General features: G+C 44.1%; 1 protein-coding gene across 1 annotated transcript in view; it reads left to right on the top strand.

The window, feature by feature from the left end:
* The first annotated feature begins 499 nt into the window (after positions 1–499).
* Positions 500–24,069, top strand: part of LOC122932209 (probable E3 ubiquitin-protein ligase makorin-2) — a 185,119-nt gene continuing 161,549 nt past the window's right edge. The window contains exon 1 of the mRNA XM_044286495.1: positions 500–612. Within this exon, the coding sequence (XP_044142430.1) occupies positions 557–612 (56 nt within the window). The 5' untranslated portion in view covers positions 500–556. The remainder of the gene's footprint in view (positions 613–24,069) is intronic.

Raw genomic sequence — 24,069 nt, 5'->3', positions numbered from 1 at the left:
AAAGGTCACGTTACACGTTCATTTTTCTACCACGGTTTTGGTCGAAAAAAATGGAAGGCTAGTTTACACGGTAGTCTGGGGCAAAAGTGTGCACTAGCAGCAGCACGGTTTCTTGCCGCTAGTGTGAAAATACCCTAAGTATGTTATATGCGTATTTCATTGTAGAGGGTCAAATCTTGCAAATCTGCATACGTACATTTTGAGGTTTTGTGGCAGATTTTCTACAGCCAAATCTGTGTCAGAAACGTGCCATGTGTATAGAAAAAGGAGTTGTTATTCATGTAGATATATAGTCAGTATACTTTACTTGTGGCGCAGATATATATTTGGAAATACGGACTTGCAAAATAAACGCGCTTTTCTGCCCTCTTTTAAATAAACACACAACACCCATTACGCACAGCCTGCGATACTAAGAAGTCACGTGACTACCGCTACCACTGAGCCGGTTTATCAGGTAGGCGGGCCGTAAGAGGCGGGACAAGGGAGGAGGCTTGTAGACGCACTGTTTATAAAAATCTGGAGGCTCGTCCTTAGCACGAGTTTCATTCTTCACATGGAGGAAATGGCTTCGGCAAGCGGCAGAGGAGCGGCTTCCAGGGCGCCATGCAGGTGTGTAGTGACAAATGAGTGGTTTCTAATGACAGGCCGTGCCCAGGTTCAAAAAGCTTTTGCTGGACCTGAGTATAGTCTGTCTCTGTGCCCTGTGGGTGGGGAGGGATGTGAGAATGGTTACATCTGTGTAAGAGTTTTAGGGGATATATTAAAACTGCTGCAAAGGCAAATGGACTTAATTCCCCATAGAACCAATCAGATTTTACCTTTATCATTTTCCCCCCAATGAAGGTCTGAAAAAGAAAATGTGGAATCTGATGGTTGCTATGGGTGACTAAGTGAATTTCCTTTTACACTAGTTTTGATACTTCAACCTCCCCCTTGTCTTGCTTTTAGTGAACTTGTCTTTAACAATATCGCCTAAACAGGCCTTACTGTCGCTTTTGGGTGGCATCCCCAGGTCAAGTTGCGGTCATTTTTTTTTTTTTATTCACCATCCTTGCCAGTTTTGCAGATTGCTGGTCTGAAAAACAAGGGTGCTGTCTGTGTGCACCTTGCATTGCGGTGTTGACATTCTGACTTCAATGGGATTGTGATCCAAAAGATGCGATTAAGGCTACTTTCACACTAGCGTTGTTTGAATCCGGCGTTCAATTCCGACACCAGAACTGCCCGCCGGATCCGGAAAAACGTGTCAAAACTGATTACATTTGAATCCTGATCAGGCTTTCGATCACAATGGAAAAATGCATTGGAAAAAACGGATCCGCCATTTATGGACTTTAACTTTTTTTTTCCCTATTTTTCGGGTTTAACATGCAAAAGCCGGATCCGTTTTGACTGAACACACGGCGCCGGATCCGGCGTTAATGCAAGTCAATGGGGAAAAAAGCCTGATCAGGCGTTCAGTCAAAGTGTTCAGGATTTTTGGCCGGAGGTAAAAATACTGCATGCTACGTTTTTCTGAAAAGCCGGATCAGTCAAAAAGACTGAACAGAAAACATCCTGATGCATCCTGAGGGACAGACTCTCCTTTCAGAATGCATTAGGATTAAACTGATTAGTTCTTTTCCGGATTTCACCCCCTAGGACGGAACTCAGCGCCGGGAAAGAAAACGCTAGTGTGAAAGTAGCCTAAAGATAAGATATGGCCTATATTTTGCAGCATAGTTATGGATCCAGCAACTCACGGATGCCCTTCTGTGTGTTTCCTGGTGTGTGCAGCAAAAGATAGAACACCCTATCTCGCGGATCATGAACACATTAAAGTCAATGGGCCAGATTTATCATTAGCTCAAGTCAGAATAATGGAGTGAAAGTCGCAAATTTTTGCGCAATCACTAAAACTGCGCAAAAATTTGCGACTTTTTTCTGCTCTGCACTATGCTCACCAGTTTTCTGAAAGTGGGCGTGTTTTCTTATATAAGTTAATCTCTAGACAGATTTACTATTGAGACTATTTAAAAAGTCGCAAAAAATTGCGCAATTTCACTCCAGTGAGGACCAGGCTTATCTTATGAGACTTTTTAATAGAATATGCGACTTTTTCATAAAATGTGCGACTTTTTCGTAAAGATGTGCGATTTTTGTTAAGCTTCTTACTGACGGATAAACTGATACCGTCAAACCATATTTATTAGTCTTGAAGGGCCGATCATAAATCTGACTTTAGCCATATGTGAAAGTGGAGTGAGCTGTCAGTCATGATAAATCTGGCCCAATGGGTCTACGCCACTGTGGGGTGTACATGGCAGCGTGCCTGTGTCCTACTGGTTGCGGTTTGACATGGCCATCGGTGAGAGAATAAAGATTGTCCACCCTTCCTTCGTACCGCTGATGCCACAGTCTGCCCATGCGCTCACATTGGCTGTAGTCTGTTATGCTGGGCTTCTGGCTGGATGTGTTCTTGAGTCTTGCTGTTCAGCTGCATAATGTAAATGCAAGACTCGGAAAACACATCTGGTCGGAATCTGAGCAGTTAAGACTGCAGCTGAGTTGACGGAATCAGGGTTGCCAGTGTGGGTTAAGTACAGAGGAAATTGAAGACTAGGATGTTCAGAAAAGCATGGAGAACCCCTTTAATCTTTTTCAGACCTTAAGGTGGAAGTCCAGTCCCCAGAATGGCACCCACCAGTGAGAACATCAGCTGCTGCAATGACTCCCCCTACACGGGGATAGGAGGGACCACTTGGAGTATCTGAAACCCCTGGTCTCAAGAAACCAGGGCCTTCAGAGCTGTAGTTCATGTGGAGCACTGCAGGTGGAAGGGCTCCATAAGAACATGGCAATCCTGCAATGTATTGTAAAAGCTATCTAATTTGTTATTATAGACTTCTAGGGTAACTTAATGTAAAGTGCAAAAAAATAAAAAGATTTAAATCCCCCCCTTCCTTTCTCATTAATTAACCCCTTCCCTTATCCTCTGTACACGTATGGTGCAGTAGGAGGTGACTAGCTGATTCCCCCCCCTTCTGTATATCCCGACACCGGGGACCAGATGCTTTCCAATGGTATTGAGGCTTGCCTCCTATGGAAGCCTTTGAGACGCATCCCCCGCTGGGTCTCGCAGGCAGGCTGTCGGTGTATTACCTCAGTAAGTGAGTGAGACAAACTAGCCAACTTTTTTTATTACTTTTCTTTTACAAAAAGTGCAGTAGTAAACTAACATCCTGCAAAAAATGAGCCCATACACAGGCCTATTGACAGAAAAAAAATGATATTTTATAGTGTAATAGCAAGTGATCAAAAAGTACTATGTACCCCCAAAATCAACTGATCATGTAAAAAAATTAGCACCCACACAAGACTATTAGCAGAAAAATATAAAAATATGGCTCTCAGAAATCATCCACACAAACAGGATTTTTGTATCTCAAAAACCCGGACATACCCTTATTTTCACCTAGGCAGCCCCCCTGAGGCTAGCATCAGAGCATTTCCTGCTCTGATGTGCTCCCTTGCCCTGTGCTAGAAGGGCTCTTTTGTGTCACACTGCCGGTGACATAACCGGCTCTGATGGGCGGGTTTTTAGCACTGTCCTAGTAGTTTTACTGGCTAGGGCAGCGCTAAAGCCCGCCCATCAGTGCCGGTGACGTCACCGGGCTTCCTGGCAGCCCCATGGAGAGCCCAGGTACTTCACCGTAACTCCTAAAAATACCTTTGCTCTGCGCTGTTTAGCGCAGGGGGCAAAGGAGAACAACCCCTTTAAACTATATAAAATTGGTGTCTCTATAATTGTCCTGACTGGCAGAATACAGGTAACGCCATTTTTCCCTCACGGTATTAGCTATAATAACAAAACCCAAATGAAATTGGGCAACTTTGCCATTGCGGTTATCCTACTTTCCAAAATAGAGTTAATGATGACGATCCAACGAGCGAAAAAAAAGATGTACGGTTGTCAGAACATGGCTGTACAAGCTTCCAGAGGCTGATAAATGGCAACATGGCGCCCGTAAACCATTCCACCAAAATCTGCCCTCCAAAAACCATATGGCTCTCCTTTTCTTCTGAGCCCGGCTGTGTGCCTATACAGCAGTATATGACCACATCTGGGGTGTTTCTGTAAACAGAATAATCAGGGTAATAAATTGTGATGTTTGAAGTATTACAAAATTCTATTCGGCTGCTTCGCTGAATTTTACACAAAAAAAATCTGCTTAGTGACAAATTACTTGGCGCATTAGTTTGTAAGTAGTGGGTGCAATGAGTCATTGTACCTCTTAGATGCTGTGTTCATAGCTGATTCTGCCATTTGTCATTGATATTACAGTGTAAAATAAATAAAATAAAAATCCTACTTGCCTCATCCATTTGATTGCGTCCATCTTGATTGAAGATCTTGCATAACTCGAGATGACGTCACCGCGCGATTTTGTGCATGGTCTTCAATCAAGATGGCGTCTGCCGGCTCTTTTGCGCTTAAACAGAGGAGATAATGTTTTTGTTTTGTTTGCCGGTCAGGGAAAATCAATTCTCTACCACGAAGTATGAGGAAATTCAAATAGAATTTTCCTATTGAGGTTTGGCTGTTAACCCTTGCTGTCTTTGTTTGGCTGTTAACCCTTGCTGTCTTACAGGAAAAACATTAAAATGTTAAATCAGTTTTGAATAACTAGAGGGGTGGTTTCTACTACGTAAACCCCACAAAGTGACTTCAAAACTTTATTGGTACTTAAAGTGGATTTTTTAAATTTAATTGGAAGTTTGCTTCTAAAAACGTAAGCCTTCCAACGTCCTAAAAAAATAAATGACATTCATAAAATTGTGTAGATATGGTGAATGTTACCTTATAAATAGTGATTATCACTAGCCATCTTAAAAGCAGATACATTCAAATGTAGAAAATGGCTTGGAAAAGTAAAAGCATTCCAAGTTATTACCACATAAAGTGACACGTCAGATTTGCAAAAATAGGTTCTCTCCGGAAGGTGAAAAATGGTTAAACAATAAACAAAAATAAATGTAATGGGCATTACGGTGACCCAAAATGCCTGTACTATTAAAATATAAAAAAATTATTGCGAAATGCATAAATAAATAAAATCAAAATGGCTGGTTTGCCAATTTAACACTTCTAGGGATGAGTGAACTTTGAAGTTTAGGTATATGTTGAATTGCATCATGGATTCTGTTACCACAGACCATAATACAGTTCCATGATGGAATGCATAACGGGAGCTTTCCGTCATAATAAGTCTATGGCCAGCATAACTGCTCTGTCTGCTTTATGTTATGCAGGAGAGGACACCTGGGGTCAGCTGTTTTAATAAGGTACTGAGGTATCTGTGAACAATACGGCCTTGTAGCGTACCAAGCACAGAGCTATACATTTGATAGCGGCACTCAGCCCCATTCACTTCAATAGGGCTGAGCTGTGTCTATAGGTTAGATCGCGTAGGGAACCGTTAAAGTGAAACCCATAAAACTGTGGTGGAATTGCATTTTTTTTTTTTTTCGTCTCCCCTCCACGACAGCACCTTGCGCTGAGATTTTCCTCATCCTACTACCAGGATCCAGAGGGAAAACAAACCAGGCTGGTGTAGTGAGCTGCATCTATATTTATTTATATATGGAGCTATATAACGAGAGTTTGACCGCGACGCGTGGTTGATTAAGTGTGGTTGATTAAGTGTGGTTGATTAAGTGTGGTTGATTAAGTGTGGTTGATTAAGTGTGGTTGATTAAGTGTGGTTGATTAAGTGTGGTTGATTAAGTGTGGTTGATTAAGTGTGGTTGATTAAGTGTGGTTGATTAAGTGTGGTTGATTAAGTGTGGTTGATTAAGTGTGGTTGATTAAGTGTGGTTGATTAAGTGTGGTTGATTAAGTGTGGTTGATTAAGTGTGGTTGATTAAGTGTGGTTGATTAAGTGTGGTTGATTAAGTGTGGTTGATTAAGTGTGGTTGATTAAGTGTGGTTGATTAAGTGTGGTTGATTAAGTGTGGTTGATTAAGTGTGGTTCTTTAGATTCAGGGACTTCAGTGGGGGACTGTAATTAGCCAATTTCTTAGTACTACATTATATTGTATTTTTTGCTTTGCTGGTGTAATCCCCATTTAGTATGTGTTGCACAATTTACAACGCAGTCCAGTGCACATCTTGCATGATGTATGCAGTCCTGGAACAGGAGTTCAAGGGTGCATATCTTTGTTCAAGATGTGAGCAAATTACCCGTTTGGAATCGCAAATCGAGTCTCTCTAAATGGGCTAGTTGTAACACTGAGAGGCATTGACAATTTGCAAAAGAGTTTGCTTCTCACCGAGCAAGCACTCTTTGGGGTAGATGAGGGGGAGGGTGACAGAGAGGAGGCTGAGGAAAGTGAGGTAGCTAGCTGGGTAACAGTTAGAAAGCGGGGTAGAGGGAAGAGTGCTAGGGAGGCTAGCCCTGATCTGACACACCCCAACAAGTTTGCACATTTGGCAGATGAGGGGGATGTCAGTCTAGGGATGGCACTGCCGCAGCCAGACACTTCCTCTGCCAGTCAGGGAAATGTCAGCTCCGGTAAGCAGGGGACCAGGAGAGCAGGGCAGGCCAGACAGGTGCTGGTAGTGGGAGACTCAATTATTAGGGGAACAGATAGGGAAATCTGTCACAAAGACCGTGATCGCCGAACAGTGTGCTGTCTTCCTGGCGCTAGAGTTCGACACATCGCGGATTGGGTTGACAGATTACTGGGAGGGGCTGGAGAAGATCCAGCGGTCATGGTCCATATCGGAACCAATGACAAAGTTAGGGGTAGGTGGCGAGTCCTTAAAAATGATTTCATGGATTTAGGTCAAAAGCTTAGGGCAAGGACCTCCAAAGGTAGTATTTTCCGAAATACTACCTGTACCACGGACCAAACAAGAAAGGCAGCGGGAGATTAGGGAGATTAACAAGTGGCTTAAGAACTGGTGTAGGAAGGAGGGGTTTGGGTTCCTGGAGAACTGGGCCGACTTCTCTATCGGCTACAGGCTCTATCGTAGGGACGGGCTGCACCTCAATGGGGAAGGGGCAGCTGTGTTGGGGAAGAAGATGGCTAGAAGGCTGGAGTGTTTAAACTAGGGACTGGGGGGGAGGGTAATTATGAGGATGGGAAGATAGTGCAGATAAAGACCGGGGCAAGGTAGTGATACTGGGGGAGGAATGGAAGGAGGGACTAGAACAGTTCAGAAGGAAAGGTGTAGGGTAAAAAATATACATAAACCTCTCAAATGTATGTATACTAATGCCAGAAGCCTGACTAATAAAACTGGTGAACTGGAATTAGTGATGTGTGAGGAGGACTGACATAGTGGGAATAACTGAGACATGGCTGGATGATGGCTATGACTGGGCAGTTAATGTACAGGGTTAGTCTGTTTAGAAAAGATCGTCAAAACCGGAGAGGAGGAGGGGTCTGCCTTTATGTAAAGTCCGGTCTAAAGCCCACATTCCGTGAAGATATAAGTGAGGGACATGAACATGTGGAGTCACTGTGGGTAGAGATACATGGCGCTAAAAACAATAATAAATTACTAATGGGAGTTTACTATAAACCACCTAATATACCAGAGTCCACAGAAAATCTACTACTAAATGAGATTGACAAGGCGGCAAATCATAATGAGGTGGTTATTATGGTGGACTTCAACTACCCAGATATAGACTGGGAAACTGAAACTTGTATATCTCATAAAGGAAACAGGTTCTTGGCAATAACCAAAGACAATTACCTCTCCCAACTGGTTCAGGACCCGACTAGAGGGACGGCCATACTGGACTTTGTATTAACCAATAGGCCTGACAGAACAACAGACGTGCAGGTTGGTGGACACCTGGGAAATAGTGACCACAAAGTAATAACCTTCCAATTATCATTCAAGAGAGCGTTTCTACAGGGAGGAACAAAAATACCAAACTTCTAAAAAGCTAAATTTAGCCAACTAAGAGAGGCCATAGGCCTAACTAAATGGGATAAAGTCCTCACAAATAAAAAATACAGCCACAAAATGGGATATCTTTAAAAGCATCCTAAAATCTCATTGTGAGAGGTACATACCGTATGGGAATAAAAGGTTAAGGAACAAAAAGAAACCAATGTAGATAAACAGAACTGTAAAGAAAGCAATAAATGACAAAAAGAAAGCATATAAAACACTAAAACAGGAAGGTAGCACGGAAGCACTGAAAAACTATAAGGAAAAAAATAGAACATGTAAAAAACAAATAAAAGCGGCCAAACTAGAGACCGAGAGATTAATTGCCAAAGAGTAAAACTAACCCTAAAATGTTCTTCAATTATATAAATGTTAAAAAGTATAAATCTGAAGGTGTCGGCCCGTTAAAGAGTAATGAGGGGGGAGTCGCAGAGAGCGACGAGGAGAAAGCAAAGCTGTTAAATATTTTTTTTTCTCCAATGTATTCACTGAGGAAAATAAACTGAAGCAGAATGCAAAAATAAATTCCCCATTAAAAGTGTCCTGTCTGACCCAGGAAGAAGTACAACAGCGACTTAAAAAGATTAAAATAGACTAATCGCCAGGACAGGATGTCATACACCCCCGTATCCTAAGGGAATTAACTAATGTCATAGCCAGACCCTTATTTCTGATATTTGCAGATTCTATATTGACAGGGAATGTCCCACAGGATTGGCGCATGGCAAATGTGGTGCCAATATTCAAAAAGGGTCCAAAAACAGAGCCTGGAAACTATAGGCCGGTAAGTTTAACATCTGTTGTGGGTAAACTGTTTGAAGGTTTTCTGAGAGATGCTATGTTAGAGCATCTTAACGAAAATAAGCAAATAACGCCATATCAGCATGGCTTCGTGAGGGATCGGTCATGTCAAACAAATTTAATCAGTTTCTATGAGGAAGTAAGTTCTAGACTTGACAGCGGTGAATCAATGGATGTCGTGTATCTGGACTTCTCTAAAGCATTTGACACCATAAAAGGTTAGTATATAAAATGAGAATGCTCCGACTGGGAGAAAACATCTGTAAGTGGGTAAGTAACTGGCTCAATGATAGAAAACAGAGGGTGGTTATTAACGGTACACACTCAGATTGGGTCACTGTCACTAGTGGAGTACCTCAGGGGTCAGTATTGGGCTCTATTCTCCAATATATTTATTAATGATCTTGTAGAAGGCTTGCATAGTAAAATATCAATTTTCGCAGATGACACTAAACTGTGTAAAGTAATTAACACTGAAGAGGACAGTATACTACTACAGAGCGATCTGGATAGATTGGAGGCTTGGGCAGATAAGTGGCAGATGAGGTTTAACACTGACAAATGTGAAGTAATGCAAGTCATCCGTACTTATTAAATGGTAAAACACTCGGTAACACTGACATGGAAGAAGGATCTAGGAATTTTAATAAACAGCAAACTAAGCTGCAAAAAACAGTGTCAGGCTGCTGCCAAGGCCAATAAGATAATGGGTTGCATCAAAAGGGGCATAGATGCCTGTGATGAGAACATAGTTCTACCACTTTACAAATCGCTAGTCAGACCACACATGGAGTACTGGGTACAGTTCTGGGCTCCTGTAAACAAGGCAGACATAGCAGAGCTGGAGAGGGTCCAGAGGAGGGCAACAAAAGTAATAACTGGAATGGGGCAACTACAGTACCCTGAAAGATTATCAAAATTAGGGTTATTCACTTTAGAAAAAAGACTGAGGAGATCTAATTAATATGTATAAATATATCAGGGGACAGTACAGAGATCTATCCCATCATCTATTCATTCCTAGGACTGACTGTGACGAGGGGACATCCTCTGCGTCTGGAGGAAAGAAGGTTTGTACACAAACATAGAAGAGGATTCTTTACGGTAAGAGCAGTGAGACTATGGAACTCTCTGCCTGAGGAGGTGGTGATGGTGAGTACAATAAAGGAATTCAAGAGGGGCCTGGATGTATTTCTGGAGTGTAACAATATTATAGGATATAGCTACTAGAGAGAGATTGTTGATCCAGGGATTTATTCTAATTGCCTGATTAGAGTCGGGAAGAAATTTTTATTCCCCGAAAGTGAGGAAAATTGGCTTCTACCTCAGTTTTTTTTTTTTTTTTTTTTTTTGCCTTCCTCTGGATCAACTTGCAGGATGACAGGCCGAACTGGATGGACAAATGTCTTTTTTCGGCCTTATGTACTATGTTACTACTTCCATACTTTCTTCAGTGTCTTCCTGTCCCTGCCAGGTAGCCAAAAAAAAACTATGGTGCTCAGATTTATTTATATATTTTTTTCCAAAAATGCTTTTAAATGTGTAAAAAAAAAAAAAAAAAAAAAAAAAAAAAAAATTCAAAAAAAAATGTAAAATTAGTAGACATATTGGGTATCACCACGTCTGTAGGAACCTGCTCTATAAAAATACCACATGACCTAACCCCTCGGGTGAACACTGTAAAAAAAAAAAACGCAATTTTTGCACCTTGCATTGCAAAAAGTGTAATAGCAAGCGATCAAAGTCGTATGCACCCCAAAATGGTGGCAATCAAATTGTCATATCATCCTCAAAAAAATTAGCCCCTACCTAAGCCACTCGCCCAAAAAATTTAAAAAATATGGCTCTCAGACTATGGAGACACTAAAACATCATCATTTTTTTTTTTGTTTAAAAAATATCAGTGTAAAACTTACCTAATGCCTGTATCACCACATCCGTAAGAACCTGCGCTATAAAAATATCACATGACCTAACCTCTAAGATGAACACTGTAAAAAAGTGTCAAGCCTTTTTTCACCTTACAGCACAAAATGTAATAGCAAGCAATCAGTCATATGCACCCCAAAATAGTGCCAATTAAACCATAATCTCCTCCTACAAAAAAAAATGAGCCCCTACATAAGACAGTCACCCAAAAACTAAAATATAAACTATGGCTTTCAGAATGTGGAGACCACTAAATATTTTTTCAAAAATGCTTTATTTAAAACTGAAACAGTAGTAGTCATAGTTGGTATTGTTGCGACTGTAATATCCTGCTCTATAAAAATAGCACATGATCTAATCTGTCAGATGAAGTTGTAAATAACCAATTTTGGCAAAATTTTTCCTGTAACATAGCAAGAGAAAACTCTATTTATTGCTCTGATTCTGTAGTTTACAGAAACACCACATATGTGGTCATAAACTGCTGTATGGCCACATGGCAGGGCGCAGAAGGAAAGGAACACCATATGGTTTTTGGAAGGCAGATTTTGCTGGATTGGTTTTTGACACCATGTCCCATTTAAAGCCCCTTTGCTGCACCCCTAGAGTAGGAACTCGAAAAAGTATCGCCATTTAAGAAACGACACCCCTCAAGGTATTCAAAACGGATTTTACTAATGTTTTTAACCCTTTAGGTGTTTCCCAAGAGTTAATGGCAAATGGAGATAGAAGTTCAGATTTTTTTTTATAACCTTGCCTCACAAAAAGTGTAATATAGAGCAACCAAAAATCATATGTACCCTAACATAGTACTAACAAAACTGCCACCTTATCCCGTAGGGTCACTTTTTTGGAGCTTATACTCTAGGGGTGCATCAGGGGGGCTTCAAATAGGACATGGTGTAAAAAAAAAAATACAGTCCAGCAAAATCTGCCTTCCAAAAACCATGTGGTGGTGCTTTTCTTCTGCACCCTGCCATGTGGCCATATAGCAGTTTACAACCACATATGGGGTGTTTCTGTAAACTACAGAATCGGGTAATAAATATTGAGGTTTATTTGGCTGTTAACCCTTGCTTTCTTACTGGAAAATTTGCCATAAAATTGAAATTCTGAAATTTGATCTCAATTTTTCATTAATTTTTGTGGAACACCTATGGGTGGTTTCTCTTGTGTAAGCCTCACAAAGTGACTTCAGACCTGAACTGGTCCTTAAAAAGTGGTTTTTGAAAATTTTTCTGAAATTTCAAGATTTGCTTCTAAGCCTTCTAACGTCCCCCAAAAAGAAAATGACATTTACAAATTGATCCAAATATGAAGTAGATATATGGGGAATGTAAAGTAATAAACTATTTTTAGGTGTTACTATCTATTATAAAAGTAGAGAAATTTAAATTTGGAAATTTGCTATTTTTTTCACATTTATGGTAAATTTGGTATTTTTTATTTTTATAAAAAATGAAAAATTTTGACTCAATTTTACCAGGGTCATGAAGTACAACATGTGACGAGAAAACAATCTCAGAATGGCCTGGATAAGTAAAGGTTTTTTAAAAGTTATCACCACATAAAGTGACACGACAGATTTGCAAAAAATGGCCTTGTCCTTGAGGTGAAATATGGCAGGGTCCTTAAGGGGTTAAGATGTGGTGTGTGCATCTAAACTTCCTGACAAATGTACCGTATTTTTCGCCCTATAAGACGCACCAGGTTTTAGAGGGTGAAAATAGGAAAAAAAATATTTTTGACAAGGTGTGTTAAAACTTTTAATAAAATAACAGACCAATATTTTTACAATGTAAACATTAATAGTGGTGACCAGCAGCATTAATAACCATCATTATTTATTTTAATGTCCAGGTACAGTACTCCTCTATTCATCGGAGAACCCCAAAAACTCATCACTACTGTCTAGTCTATCACTAGTATCGCTGCCTTCAGATTCGCCGTACAGCATATTGTCCTCAGTGCCATCCAAGGCATTGCTAATGCCACACTTTTTTTTTTTTTTTTTAAAAGGATCTGACAACTATTTCATCGTTGACTGTCTGCCATGATGTTTTCACCCACTCAGACTTGATGGTGGGCCTCTTCATCCGTCCAGTGGGAGTCAGGTCATGGTTCCCGGCTGCCACCCACTTGTTCCATTCCTCCCTCATGAACACTTTAAATGGCTTATTAATGGAAATGTCCAGAGGTTGTAGCTGGCTGGTAAGCCCCCAGGAATTACCGCTAGATGGGTGTTCACTTCCTTAAATCTTGTTTTTGTGGATTTGGTGATATATGCCCTAAACTGGTCAAGCACTAGTAGGGCAGGTTTCTTCAGAAGTCCTCTACTGCGTTTGGACCACACCTTTTCGATCCATACTTTCAAGCCATTTTTGTCTATCCACCCTTTGTCGTGAACATGGACAATCACTCCTCGTGGGATCACCTCTTTTGGCATGGTCTTCCTTTTAAAAATCGGCATTGGTGGCCGTTTGGTGCCATCTGCGCAGCAGGACAAGACAACAGTGTAATGCATTTTCTCATGTCCAGAGGTCTTCAGTTAGTTTTTGCACCTCACATCGACGGTCCTATTCGATGGAACATCGAAGGTTAATGGAACTTCATCCATGTTCCCAATCTGGCCTATTTCATAGCCATGTTTCTTTCTTGAATCCAGCACAAATTTATGAAAATAAAGAATCTTGGGCATTTTTTGTGTGCAATTCTTGTTTTGGTGCGCATAGCAACGCCACATCTCCTCATGAATCTGTAGCACCATGATGCCGATCCAGTGAAGTAGTCGATGCCTTTCCTTGCAGCAAGACGTTTGGCTTCATAGATGATCATTTTTGTGGATACTGAGAAGCCGTTGTCCTGTGACATGTGATCCACTTTTTCATGTCCACGTCTAGCTGTGGCCACTTTGCACCACACCCATGAAAAGTGTTTACTTTTCTCCGCTTTCTCCAACCGATCCTCTTGTTTCCTCCATGCACAAATCATCTTTTCAGTTGGAGGCAGCCCAAAATGTCTCTTCACTGCCCTGTTTCCATGCTCTTAGGCGTACTTTATCACCTCTAGTTTAAAAGAAAATTTATAAGAAAGCCTTTTCTGCTTTGACATCGCTCAGAAATGTACAGTATGCAGCAGGAGACTACGGTAATTTTCTGCAATAAAATAATGGAAGAACTGTTAGCACTACAATTATGGGGGTACTGTAGCTAAGAACATCAGTGGATGACAATGTTATGGGGGGATCTGCCACTAACACAATGTTATGGGGGGGATATGCTGCTGACATATGGTACCGTACTTATTGGGAAAGGGGGTATCCAATGACCCTTTAAGGCGTCATGCAGACATCCATGGAGCATGGTCCGTGAAATCCCGTCCTGAGTGCACGAAGGGCATGGCGTCATAGCAACCAATGATGCCATGCGCTTTGTGCACTCAGCAGGATGGCAGGCTGGGATAGTGCTTCACGGATGTCTGCATGACTCCTTAATGAGGGGGCTCACTTTATTAGGAGGGGGGCTGTCAAGATTGGTGTTATGCACATTTCCTTCCCCCCACTTAACATTTAAAATGCTGAAAGACATCCCTAAGGAATCCCAGTGTTAATAAAGTGCCCAATTTATTATGGGTGGCACTTTATTAACACTGATATTCCTTAGGGATGTCTTTCAGCATTTTAAATGTGAAGTGGGGGGGAAGTAAATGTGCAAAACGCTGCCTGCATTAACATTTCATTCTGGATCCTCCAGCGATCCTCTGACTGACTGAGCGCAGTGTGACGACTGAGACGAGGGGCGCAGCAGACCACCCCTTGTCTTCCGGCTCCTGCGATCCATTTCCTCCTCCATAACAGCGCTTTGGGCCGGTCAGCCCCTACAGCCCAGCACTTACTGAGGCCGGCCAGCCCGCCCATGCCAGGAACAGACCCTCCATACCCACAATCACCATCTGCAGCGCTGGCCAATCGCAGCACACTGTGCGCTGCAATTGGCCAGCGCTGCAGCAAGGGACACGCCTAATACAAAAACTCTGCCCAGTACAACAGAGGGAGCTGCAGACACCGGAGCCTATACCGGGCAAACGGAGCAGCGCCCAGACATACTAGTAAGTGCAGGGGGACCCCTGGGCGCCGCTCTGCCCACAGAGTTAGTTTTTAGTTTTTAAACTAGTGAAAGGTCCTCTTTAAACCACAGAAAGTAAAAGGCAAGAAGCACAGGAATGTTCTGGGAACAACCAGTGATATCAAGGTTGTGATCAGTTGAGAATCAGACCCCTTGGAAAATGGCAAACAAGGCGTCTAATCTTTGTTTAGCAGATGATGTAGGTGTATGTATCTGTTTCCAGTATAAAGGAATTTATAGCTTTTGCAGCCAATAACGTATACAGAGTACATGGTTAAGTTGAGAGAGGAGGGCAATAGGTTTAGAAAAAGTACTTCAGGTGTGATGTCAGGAGCTCCTGAACATATCTTTGAGAATCTCCTCAACCGTGGTCCAAACGAGTTTATTCTGAGGACAATCCCTCCATAAATCAAAGTTGGACCCAGGGTCTGAGATGTATGTCCAACAGGATGATGTTATCAGGAGATTCAAGGCATGCAGAGCTGCTGTGGTTTTATACTATCTAACACACTACTTTTTATAGGAGGTTTCCTGCATGGTTATACACCACAGGAATGTGGTCTTTTTTCCCCTTCGCCTATGACAGCACCCATGGAGACAGCCTCCTACTCCTCCTCTTCAGGACAGGAAACAGGAACCAGAAACAACTTTAATAGAGGGACCACCCCCTCTTCCTCCAGTTCTGTTTCCTGTGCTAAGGGGAATGGAGGGAACTTGATAACCGCTAAGGATTGCACAGAGCTACGGGCGCGCCGTCTGTTAGAGTATTTGGAGGGCTTTACCCATGAGGCACAAGTCTCCTTTAGGAGCCGCTGCTGAGTCTGGTCCTTTTTCTCTTTCCTCCCTGCGCCGCTCCTTCTCGGCCCGTGTTTTTTTTTTTTTCCCTTACTGGACGCGTGCGCCGGGAGGCCAGAGTCTGTGCAGTCACGTACTTCTGGGGCGACAGTGGAAGGAAGCAGTGCTGGAAGTGTGTGTGTGTGTTGGGGGGGGGGGGGGGGGGGCTGGGTTTGTGTGTCCGGTACAGAAAAGCCCAGCCAGCTCACTGCCTTGCTGGGTGAAGAAGTGGGCAGTTCCTCAATTGGAGGTTAAGGAGTCTGTTAGCGGTCTACTAAGAAGCTGCCCTAGTACCTCTGCAGCTGTGTCTAATCCAGGGCTCGACAAATCCCAGGTCGCCATGGCAACCAGGAATTTAGTCCTGGCACTTGGGTATTTGTCAGCCCGTTTTCAAAGGTGCCCAGGCGATGGGTGCGGCGCTGCCCTTCTGTCCGGAGGCAGCACCGTGTGAAACTGCTCCGTCACAGCACACAATAGCAGAGACGCTGGCAGCAGGGAGGGGAGGGACTCGGGAGGAGTGTAATCTTATCCTAGAGTGGAAGCTTCTTTTGCCAGCCCCTCCCCTCTCCGCCCACCAACTAATCAGAGCTAAGGCAAGCACTAGCAGCTCTGAGTCACTGACACAAGTACAGGGAGTCTAAGGGCTCTTTCACACTTGCGTTGTCCGGATCCAGCGTGTACTCCATTTGCCGGAATTACACGCCGGATCCGTAAAAACGCAAGTGAACTGAAAGCATTTGAAGACTGATCAGTCTTCAAAATGCGTTCAGTGTTACTATGGCAGCCAGGACGCTATTAAAGTCCTGGTTGCCATAGTAGTAGTGGGGAGCGGGGGAGCAGTATACTTACAGTCCGTGCGGCTCCCGGGGGCGCTCCAGAATGACGTCAGAGCGCCCCATGCGCATGGATGACGTGCCATGCGATCACGTCATCCATGCGCTTGGGGCGCCCTGACGTCACTCTAGAGCGCCCCGGGAGCCGCACGGACAGTAAGTATACTGCTCCCCCGCTCTCCACTACATTTTACCATGGCTGCCAGGACTTTAGCATCCTGGCAGCCATGGTAACCATTCAGAAAAAGCTAAACGTCGGATCCGGCAATGCGCCAAAATGACGTTTAGCTTAAGGCCGGATCCGGATTAATGCCTTTCAATGGGCATTAATTCCGGATCAGGCCTTGCGGCAAGTGTTCAGGATTTTTGGCCGGAGCAAAAAGTGCAGCATGCTGCGGTATTTTCTCCGGCCAAAAAACATTCCGGTCCAGAACTGAAGACATCCTGATGCATCCTGAACGGATTTCTCTCCATTCAGAATGCATTAGGATAAAACTGATCAGGATTCTTCCGGCATAGAGCCCCGACGACGGAACTCTATGCCAGAAGAAAAGAACGCAAGTGTGAAAGAGCCCTAAGAAAGAATCGAATGAGTCACAGGTTAAAAGAATCTAAAGATCCGACTTGGCAAGAGACTCATTCGATTCTTTGAGTTAAAAGAACCGTGAGTCAGTCACTAGAACAGTTTACACTGAGTCTGTTGGCTGATGCTTTGTTGCAGCAGTGATAAGATTAAGGGACAGGACAGAGTTTAGATTAATTTGAATTAACCCTTTAGGATCAAATTGGCTTCTCAAGGAGATATATGTTAAAGACATCCCTTCTGTCTCATTCAGTTGCTCCTCTTCTAGTGACTGTAATGTGCTTTCTGGATTGGAGGGAGAATGGCTTTCATCAAATGACTCTGACGAAGCCGCTTTTTCATGCAGAGAACATTAATTCCTTAGTAAAAGCTACTATGGGTTTAGATGACCAGTCTGTTCAGAACTCTGTTTGAAGGTCTAGGACAGGGATCAGCAACCTCCGGCACTCCAGCTGTGGTGAAACTACGACTCCCAGCATGCTCCATTCACTTCTCTGGGAGTTCTGAGAACAGCCACATATGTGTGCATGCTGGGAGTTGTAGTTTGGCCACAGCTGAAGGTTGCTGATCCCTGGTCTAGGACCTAAGAGAAAAGGGTCTTTGATGTGCATTCAGGCTGTTATTGCTAACGAACGGAAAAAGCCTCATAGGAAGTTTTTATACCTTGCTCTGTTAAGCGTAAATACCCCTTTTGACCTTTTTGATGAGGAAGTGACTGCCTTTTCGGATAGAGCCCCAAAGCTAAATGCATCAGTTGCCAAAATGGCTAAAGCTGCTCTTTCCTTTGAGGATATGGATTCTCTAAAAGACCCAATGGGCTGAGATTTAATGAAAGAAAAATTGTGAAGCCTCTGCGGGGGCCTTTAAACTGGTTATCGTCGCTACTTCAGTAGCTAGATCCCTTAAGGCATGGATGAAGGAGTTGGAGGATCACATTAAAGGGGGTACCCCTAGGGAGCAGTTGTTATCCTCGTTTCCTACTTTTTATAATGCCCTAGATTTTATGGCCGACACTGGGGCTGACTCTCTAAGGTCAACCGCCAGAGCTTCTGCTTTATCCAATTCTGCCCTTAGAGCTATCTGGTTAAAAAGCAGGAACAGGGATACTAGCTCCAAAGTTAAGCTTTGTGCCATTCCGTGTCAAGGGGAATTCTTATTTGTCCCAGTCTTCAACGATCTACTTGAAAAGACCTCTGATAAGAAAAAGGGCTTTCCTTCTACTGTCGGCAGCCCCCTAAAAATCCTTCTGCCCCAGGTTTAACAGAGGGTTTCAGGAGAAGAGAGGTCTAGGCAGTATGCAGGGGCAGCAAAAAAGTCAAAGGGATTTCTTTTTTCCGTGGCAGAGGCCTCAAAGAAACAGCTCCAATGACACCAGGCCACCAACGCAAAAAATCTTTAACAGCCCATGGATAAATTCGGTTATAAGGGAGGGCTTAAAATTAAAGTTTCAGAAGCTGCCGGCAGAAAGATTCGTGATGACAGATTATTGTTCAGGCAGCCATAATTTCAGCGTTTTTTTGCTAACAGGGGAAAAAAGAGTATTGGTAGAGGTTCCAAAGCAGGAAGACACGAGAGGATTTTACTTGCCTTTTTCTTGTAAAAAAAGCCAAATCGTTGTTTTTCCCCTACGCCCATGATGGCACCCTTGAGAGACTGCCTCCTTCATCAGGACAGGAAAGCTTGTGGAGAGCTCATAAGGAGGGGCTCTGCCCTTATAGCCCCAGTTCCTGTTTCCTCTCCTAAGGATAGGACATGCGGCGGAGAGCTTAAAGGAGTAGGCTGCCAGGAGCCCAGCATATTACCAATGTGGCGTTAGACTCCACTAGGAGCTGCCTGCCAAGTCTGTGGCAGTGTCCTTCTGGGTCTCTGACTTTGCGTTTCAGTGCAGTCCCGGGACTTACTATGAGGTAGCCCCGGCACGCCGGATCCTCCTGACAGTGTTTGGGAGATCTGGAGCCGGTACTGTTTCTTCTGCTGTCTTCCGGTAGCCTTACAGAAGCTGGGGGAGGTTTACGTTCTTTCTATGCATGCTCTGTGCGTAAACCAGAAGTTGCGTGTCGTGACTTCAGTATTTGGAACGCATGTTGGTTCTGGAAGGCAAACTGATGTATCTTCCCAATAAAGGCCGCATCTGGTATGCCGGCAGAGACCCGACCTAGGTTATTTGGACTTCATCCAAATAGTTCAACCTCCTTCTCAGCGTGCGGTCAGAAGGATCTCGGCCATCCTGTAAGCATTCCTAGGTGCATATGGATGCTCTCTTTGAATATATGGAAGAAGGGAGCAGTTAGTGCGCTGATGGACAGGATGGTCATGATGGCAGACCGGTATTCCTGGTGGGGTAAGGGGGTCAATCCCCACCTTTTGCATTCCTTTCGGTTATGCCTCATGGGGTTTTCATTCTCTGATTTCTTTTAGAATACTAAAGAGGCCCCTAGGAAAGCCACTGCTAAAATTAAGAGTGCCATCTGTGAGGAAAAGTCTCCTCTTCCTAGTCTAAATGGTTATGTTGGCATTGAAGAGTGATGGGGATTCCTCCTCTACGACTTTATCAGCACAATCAAAGAGATTGTCAAATCTGAGGTCTCTGATTCTATCAAAATGTTTAAGTGCCTACCTCCCTCAACTGCGGGCAAGCAAGGTCATTCTAGTGTCATATCTGATGGTGAGTCTTCTGAGGAGAGTGAGCAAGGAGAGATCCTAGATAGTTGAAGCTCTTCCTTGGATGAAGTTTCCTCGGGTAGACACTTATTCCCCCCCTGAGGATACAAATTCCTTACTCCAGGCTATTAGAACAACTATGAAGGTGGATGAATCCAAAGAACAAAAGTCTATTCAAGATATAATGTTTGGGGATCTGGGTCACTAATGATCTAGTCTTTCCGTTAAATATAAATGGAAAACATTTAATTCAGAAAGAATGGAAAAAAGGATTTAATTTTTTTTGTTCCCAGAAAAGCAAATATCCTTTTGATGAAGAAGAGTCATCATGTTAGGACAGGCATGCTAAATGAGATGCCCCTATTGCGAAAATCTCAAAGAGCTGCCTTGCCTTTTTATGATCTTGGTGCTTTAAAAGACCTGATGGATAGAAGGGCTAAGCTGTAACTTAAAGTTTGGGAGGCCTCTACTCAGGCCTCTAAGCCTAATATAACCACTACTTCCACTGCCAGATCATTTAATTGTGGCTTCAGGATTTTGAATCCCACATCTAGAATAAGACGTCTAGGGACCAGATCCTAGTTTTATTTTATTTTTCCCCACTGTACTTAAAGCAGTGGACTTTATTTCAGATGCATCAGCTGATGCATTAAGAATAAATGCCAGATGCGCCGCTCTATCCAATTCGGCTAGAAGAGCGATTTGGCTGAAAGGATGGTCCGGGACACAAGTTCGAAATTAACTGTTCTATCCCATGTCGGGGTGAATTTCTGTTAGTTTCAGTTCTGGATGACCTCTTGGAAAAAGCCTCGGATAATAAGGGTTTTCCTGTGTCTAATCCCCCTAGGAAGCAGCAGTTTATCCCCTCACCCATGACTGCACCCTATGCGACCAGGGACCTCCCATCCAGGACAGGAAAGCTGAGAAGATAAAAGGTTCACACCCCCACCAAGCACCAGTTTAGGTTTCCTGTCCTCAGGATAGGAAGTCCCTGGGAAGCTCCTAAAGATGGTTCTCACCGCTGGGGGGAGGCCCAGGCTCTGATCCGGTAGGTGGGCTCTCTGGGGCTGCTACCTCCAGTCTGTTTTTCTCCCCCGCATTCCGGCACCGATCCCGAGGGAGCCGCTGTGGCCATGTTCAGGCGGCTTCCCTCTTGCTTCGGCGTCTTTTCCCGGCTTCCTGTTGGCGTCAGGGGGCGTCTGCGCATGCACGCTTCCGATGCGAACGGGCGGGGCTTAGACCCAGAAGTAGGGAAGAAGCGCCGGAATGGCCTATGCGTGTCTTTTAAAATATAAATGTGGAGGGGGGAATCCAGCCAGCTGATGTAGCACACAGTGTTGTGCTGAAGAGGCTAGTTTCCCTGCAAAGATGTCTAAGCCAGTAGATGGACGCGCCAAACCCCTGGAACCCTAGAGGCCTGCTAGTCTGGTACCAGTCCTGAGGAGTGGGGACAAAGATCACTGGTGAGATGGATCTTTTTCTTTATTAATGGGGTGTTTGCTTGGCTTGTTTAGGTTGCAAAAAGCGACTTCAAAAACAAAACATATGGAGTGTGCGGGATGTAAAGTGGCCCTGGCATCCTCCTATTCTAAACCGTTATGCACCCCGTGTATTAATAAGTTGGTGGCGGAGGAATCCCAAAGCCTCTTCAAAAACATGAAGTCCTTAATAAGATCTGAGGTCAAGGCCTCAGTCCAAGTCTTTGAGTAAAAGCCGCCATAGGTCACCAGAAAAGTCCCCGCATGTTTGGGATTCGGATATGGACTGCTCCGACGTGGAGGAAAGAGAAGCGGGACAGTTATTCTCTAATGACGCTACATCGTCAGAGGATGAGGAAGCAGGGGGTTCCTCCCCCCCCCCCCCCCGAAGACACCCAAAACCTTAAGCTGTCAGAGCAACCATGCAACTGGAAGATGTGAAACAGGCTAAGTATACTGCAGATATAGCTTTTCAGGGGTTAGGCCCCAGGAAGCATAGGGTTTTCACCATTCACGAGAATGTCCAAGCATTAATTAGGAAGGAATGGAAAAATCCTGATTTTTTTATTTTATTTTTTTTATCCAAAACTCAGTTAAAAGGAAATATCGAGAAAGTAGCAGCTATTTGGGACAAGGCCCCTACAGTAGACGCTCCGGTTGCAAAGATCGCCAAGAAGTCTGCTCTACTGTTTGACTTGGTTAGCCTGTCTGACCCTCTTCACAAGAAAGTGGATTTTTATTTAAAGAAGGCTTGGGAATCGTCCTCTACCTGCTTGAGACCTGCTGTTTCTAGATCACTGCATATCTGGCTGGAACAGTTAGAACAGCGTCTCAGTGAGAAAAAGCCAAGAGGAGAAGTTTTGGCCTCCTCCTACCTTTTTTTTATTTTTTTTTAAAGGCCGCCGACTTTTTAGCAGATGCCTCCACGGATATGATTAGGTTTTCAGCCAGATCATCCGCCATGTCCAAAGAGAATCTTTCAGCAGAGGTACCCTGGTCTTTTCAGGATCCGATCATAACTACGGATGCCAGCCCATGGGGGTGGGGGGCTCACTCGGAGAACAAAGGTTGGCAAGGGAGGTGGGATTTGAATACCAGGAAAGCCACCTCAAACTTCAAAGAACTAAAGGCAGTGGAAATGGCATTAAAAGCGATAGTTCCGGACATATCCCACAAGAAGATAATTCTATACTCGGACAACTTAACAGTTGCATACGTCAACCATCAAGGTGGAACAAGGGTACCTTCTCTGGCAATACGGTCACCAGATTTTTCAGCTAGCAGAACAGAAACCTCTATCCCTGTCGGCAGTCCACATAAAGGGGAAGGAGAACATAGTAGCTGATTTTCTGAGCCGCACCCAGCTAAAACGGGGAAATTGGTGCCTAAACCCAGAGGTATTCTCCCAGTTAAGTAAAAAATTCGGCCTCCCCACGGTAGACCTATTTGCCTCCAGGAAGAACAAGAAAGTAGAAAGATTCTTCTCTGGAAATCGTTTGGACGATCCAACAGCCCTAGACTGGCACAGGACTGGCCTCAGGAGGAGGGTTATGCCTTCCCTCCTTTTTCCCCAATTCCACAGGTCCTAAAGAAAGTCCAGAGGGAGAAAGCGACAATTACCCTAGTTGCCCCAGTATGGCCAAAAAGGTCCTGGTACTCCTGCCTCCTAGACCTAGCAATAGCCGCCCCCCCATGGATTCTACCTCCCCAGGAAGATCTATTGTATCAAGGTCCAATCCTGCATCCCAATCCAAAAATCTTGCACCTGGCAGTGTGGAGACTGAGGGGGGGGGGGGGGGGGGGGGGGTTTGGTTAGGTCGGGGTCTGTCCCAATCAGTAGTGACCACCATTCTGAGAAGTAGGAAAGCTACTACAGCTAGGAAATATAAGATCTGGGAGGTCTTCTCCTCCTTCTTGGGGATCAATCCTGACCCCTTCTCTCTCCAAATGTCTCTAGGGTCCTAGACTTTTTACAAGCTGGCCTGGATAAGGGGCTTGGGGCTTCCACCCCGAGAGTGCATGTGGCAGCTTTTAAGTTACTTTTTTGATATGCAGCTGGCCCTTCATCCTTGGGTTTCTTTTGGCGGCCTCCAGGATCCACCCTTCGATAAGACCTTTGTCCCCTCCTTGGGACTTAAACACGGTCTTGACGGCCCTGTCACAGAAACCTTTTTGGCCCCTGTCAGATCCCCATAGATATGCTCTCCTTTAAGATGTGTTTTTTTTACTGACCATTACTTCAGTTAGAAGCATTTCGGAGATTCAAGCCTTCTTGGCTTTTCCACCTTATACCCAGATCTTAGACTAAAAAGTTATTAGGCCTCTCCCGTCCTTCCAGCCAAAAGTGGTTATGGAGTTCCACAGAGGTCAAGATGTTATCCTTCCATCTTTTTGCACAAAGCCTTCCAATGATTTAGAAAGGGAGTATCATTGCCTGGACGTCAAAAGATGTTTGTTAACTTATTTGGAGTCTACCTCAGCCTGGAGGTTTGAAGAATACCTCCCTATTCAGTTTTGGGGTAGAAATAAGGGGCGGAAAGTGTCCACGGCAGTAATTGCTAGATGGGTCAAAAGGGCCACTTCCGAAGCCTATCTAGCACAGGGTCTCTCGCCCCCTTCAGGGTTTAGAGCTCACTCCACCCGAGCGGTGGCTATGTCCTGGGCTGAGAAGGCGGATGCTGCCTCTGGCTCAAATTTGTAGAACAGCAACATGGAGTTCTCAACATACCTTTTTAAAGCATTACAGGCTCCAACTTCACGCGGATACCGCCTTTGGTAGGAAGGCGCTTCAGGCGGTTGTCCCTCCCTAGTTTCCTTATTAATAGTCTAGCTCGCATGGGGTGCCGTCATGGGTGAGGGGAAAACATTGCTT

This window comes from Bufo gargarizans, chromosome 3 (genome assembly GCF_014858855.1).
Source record: "Bufo gargarizans isolate SCDJY-AF-19 chromosome 3, ASM1485885v1, whole genome shotgun sequence".
NCBI classification, from domain to species: domain Eukaryota; kingdom Metazoa; phylum Chordata; class Amphibia; order Anura; family Bufonidae; genus Bufo; species Bufo gargarizans.
The sequence above is the reverse complement of the archived record's forward strand: the minus strand, read 5'-3'. Positions and strand labels throughout refer to the sequence as shown.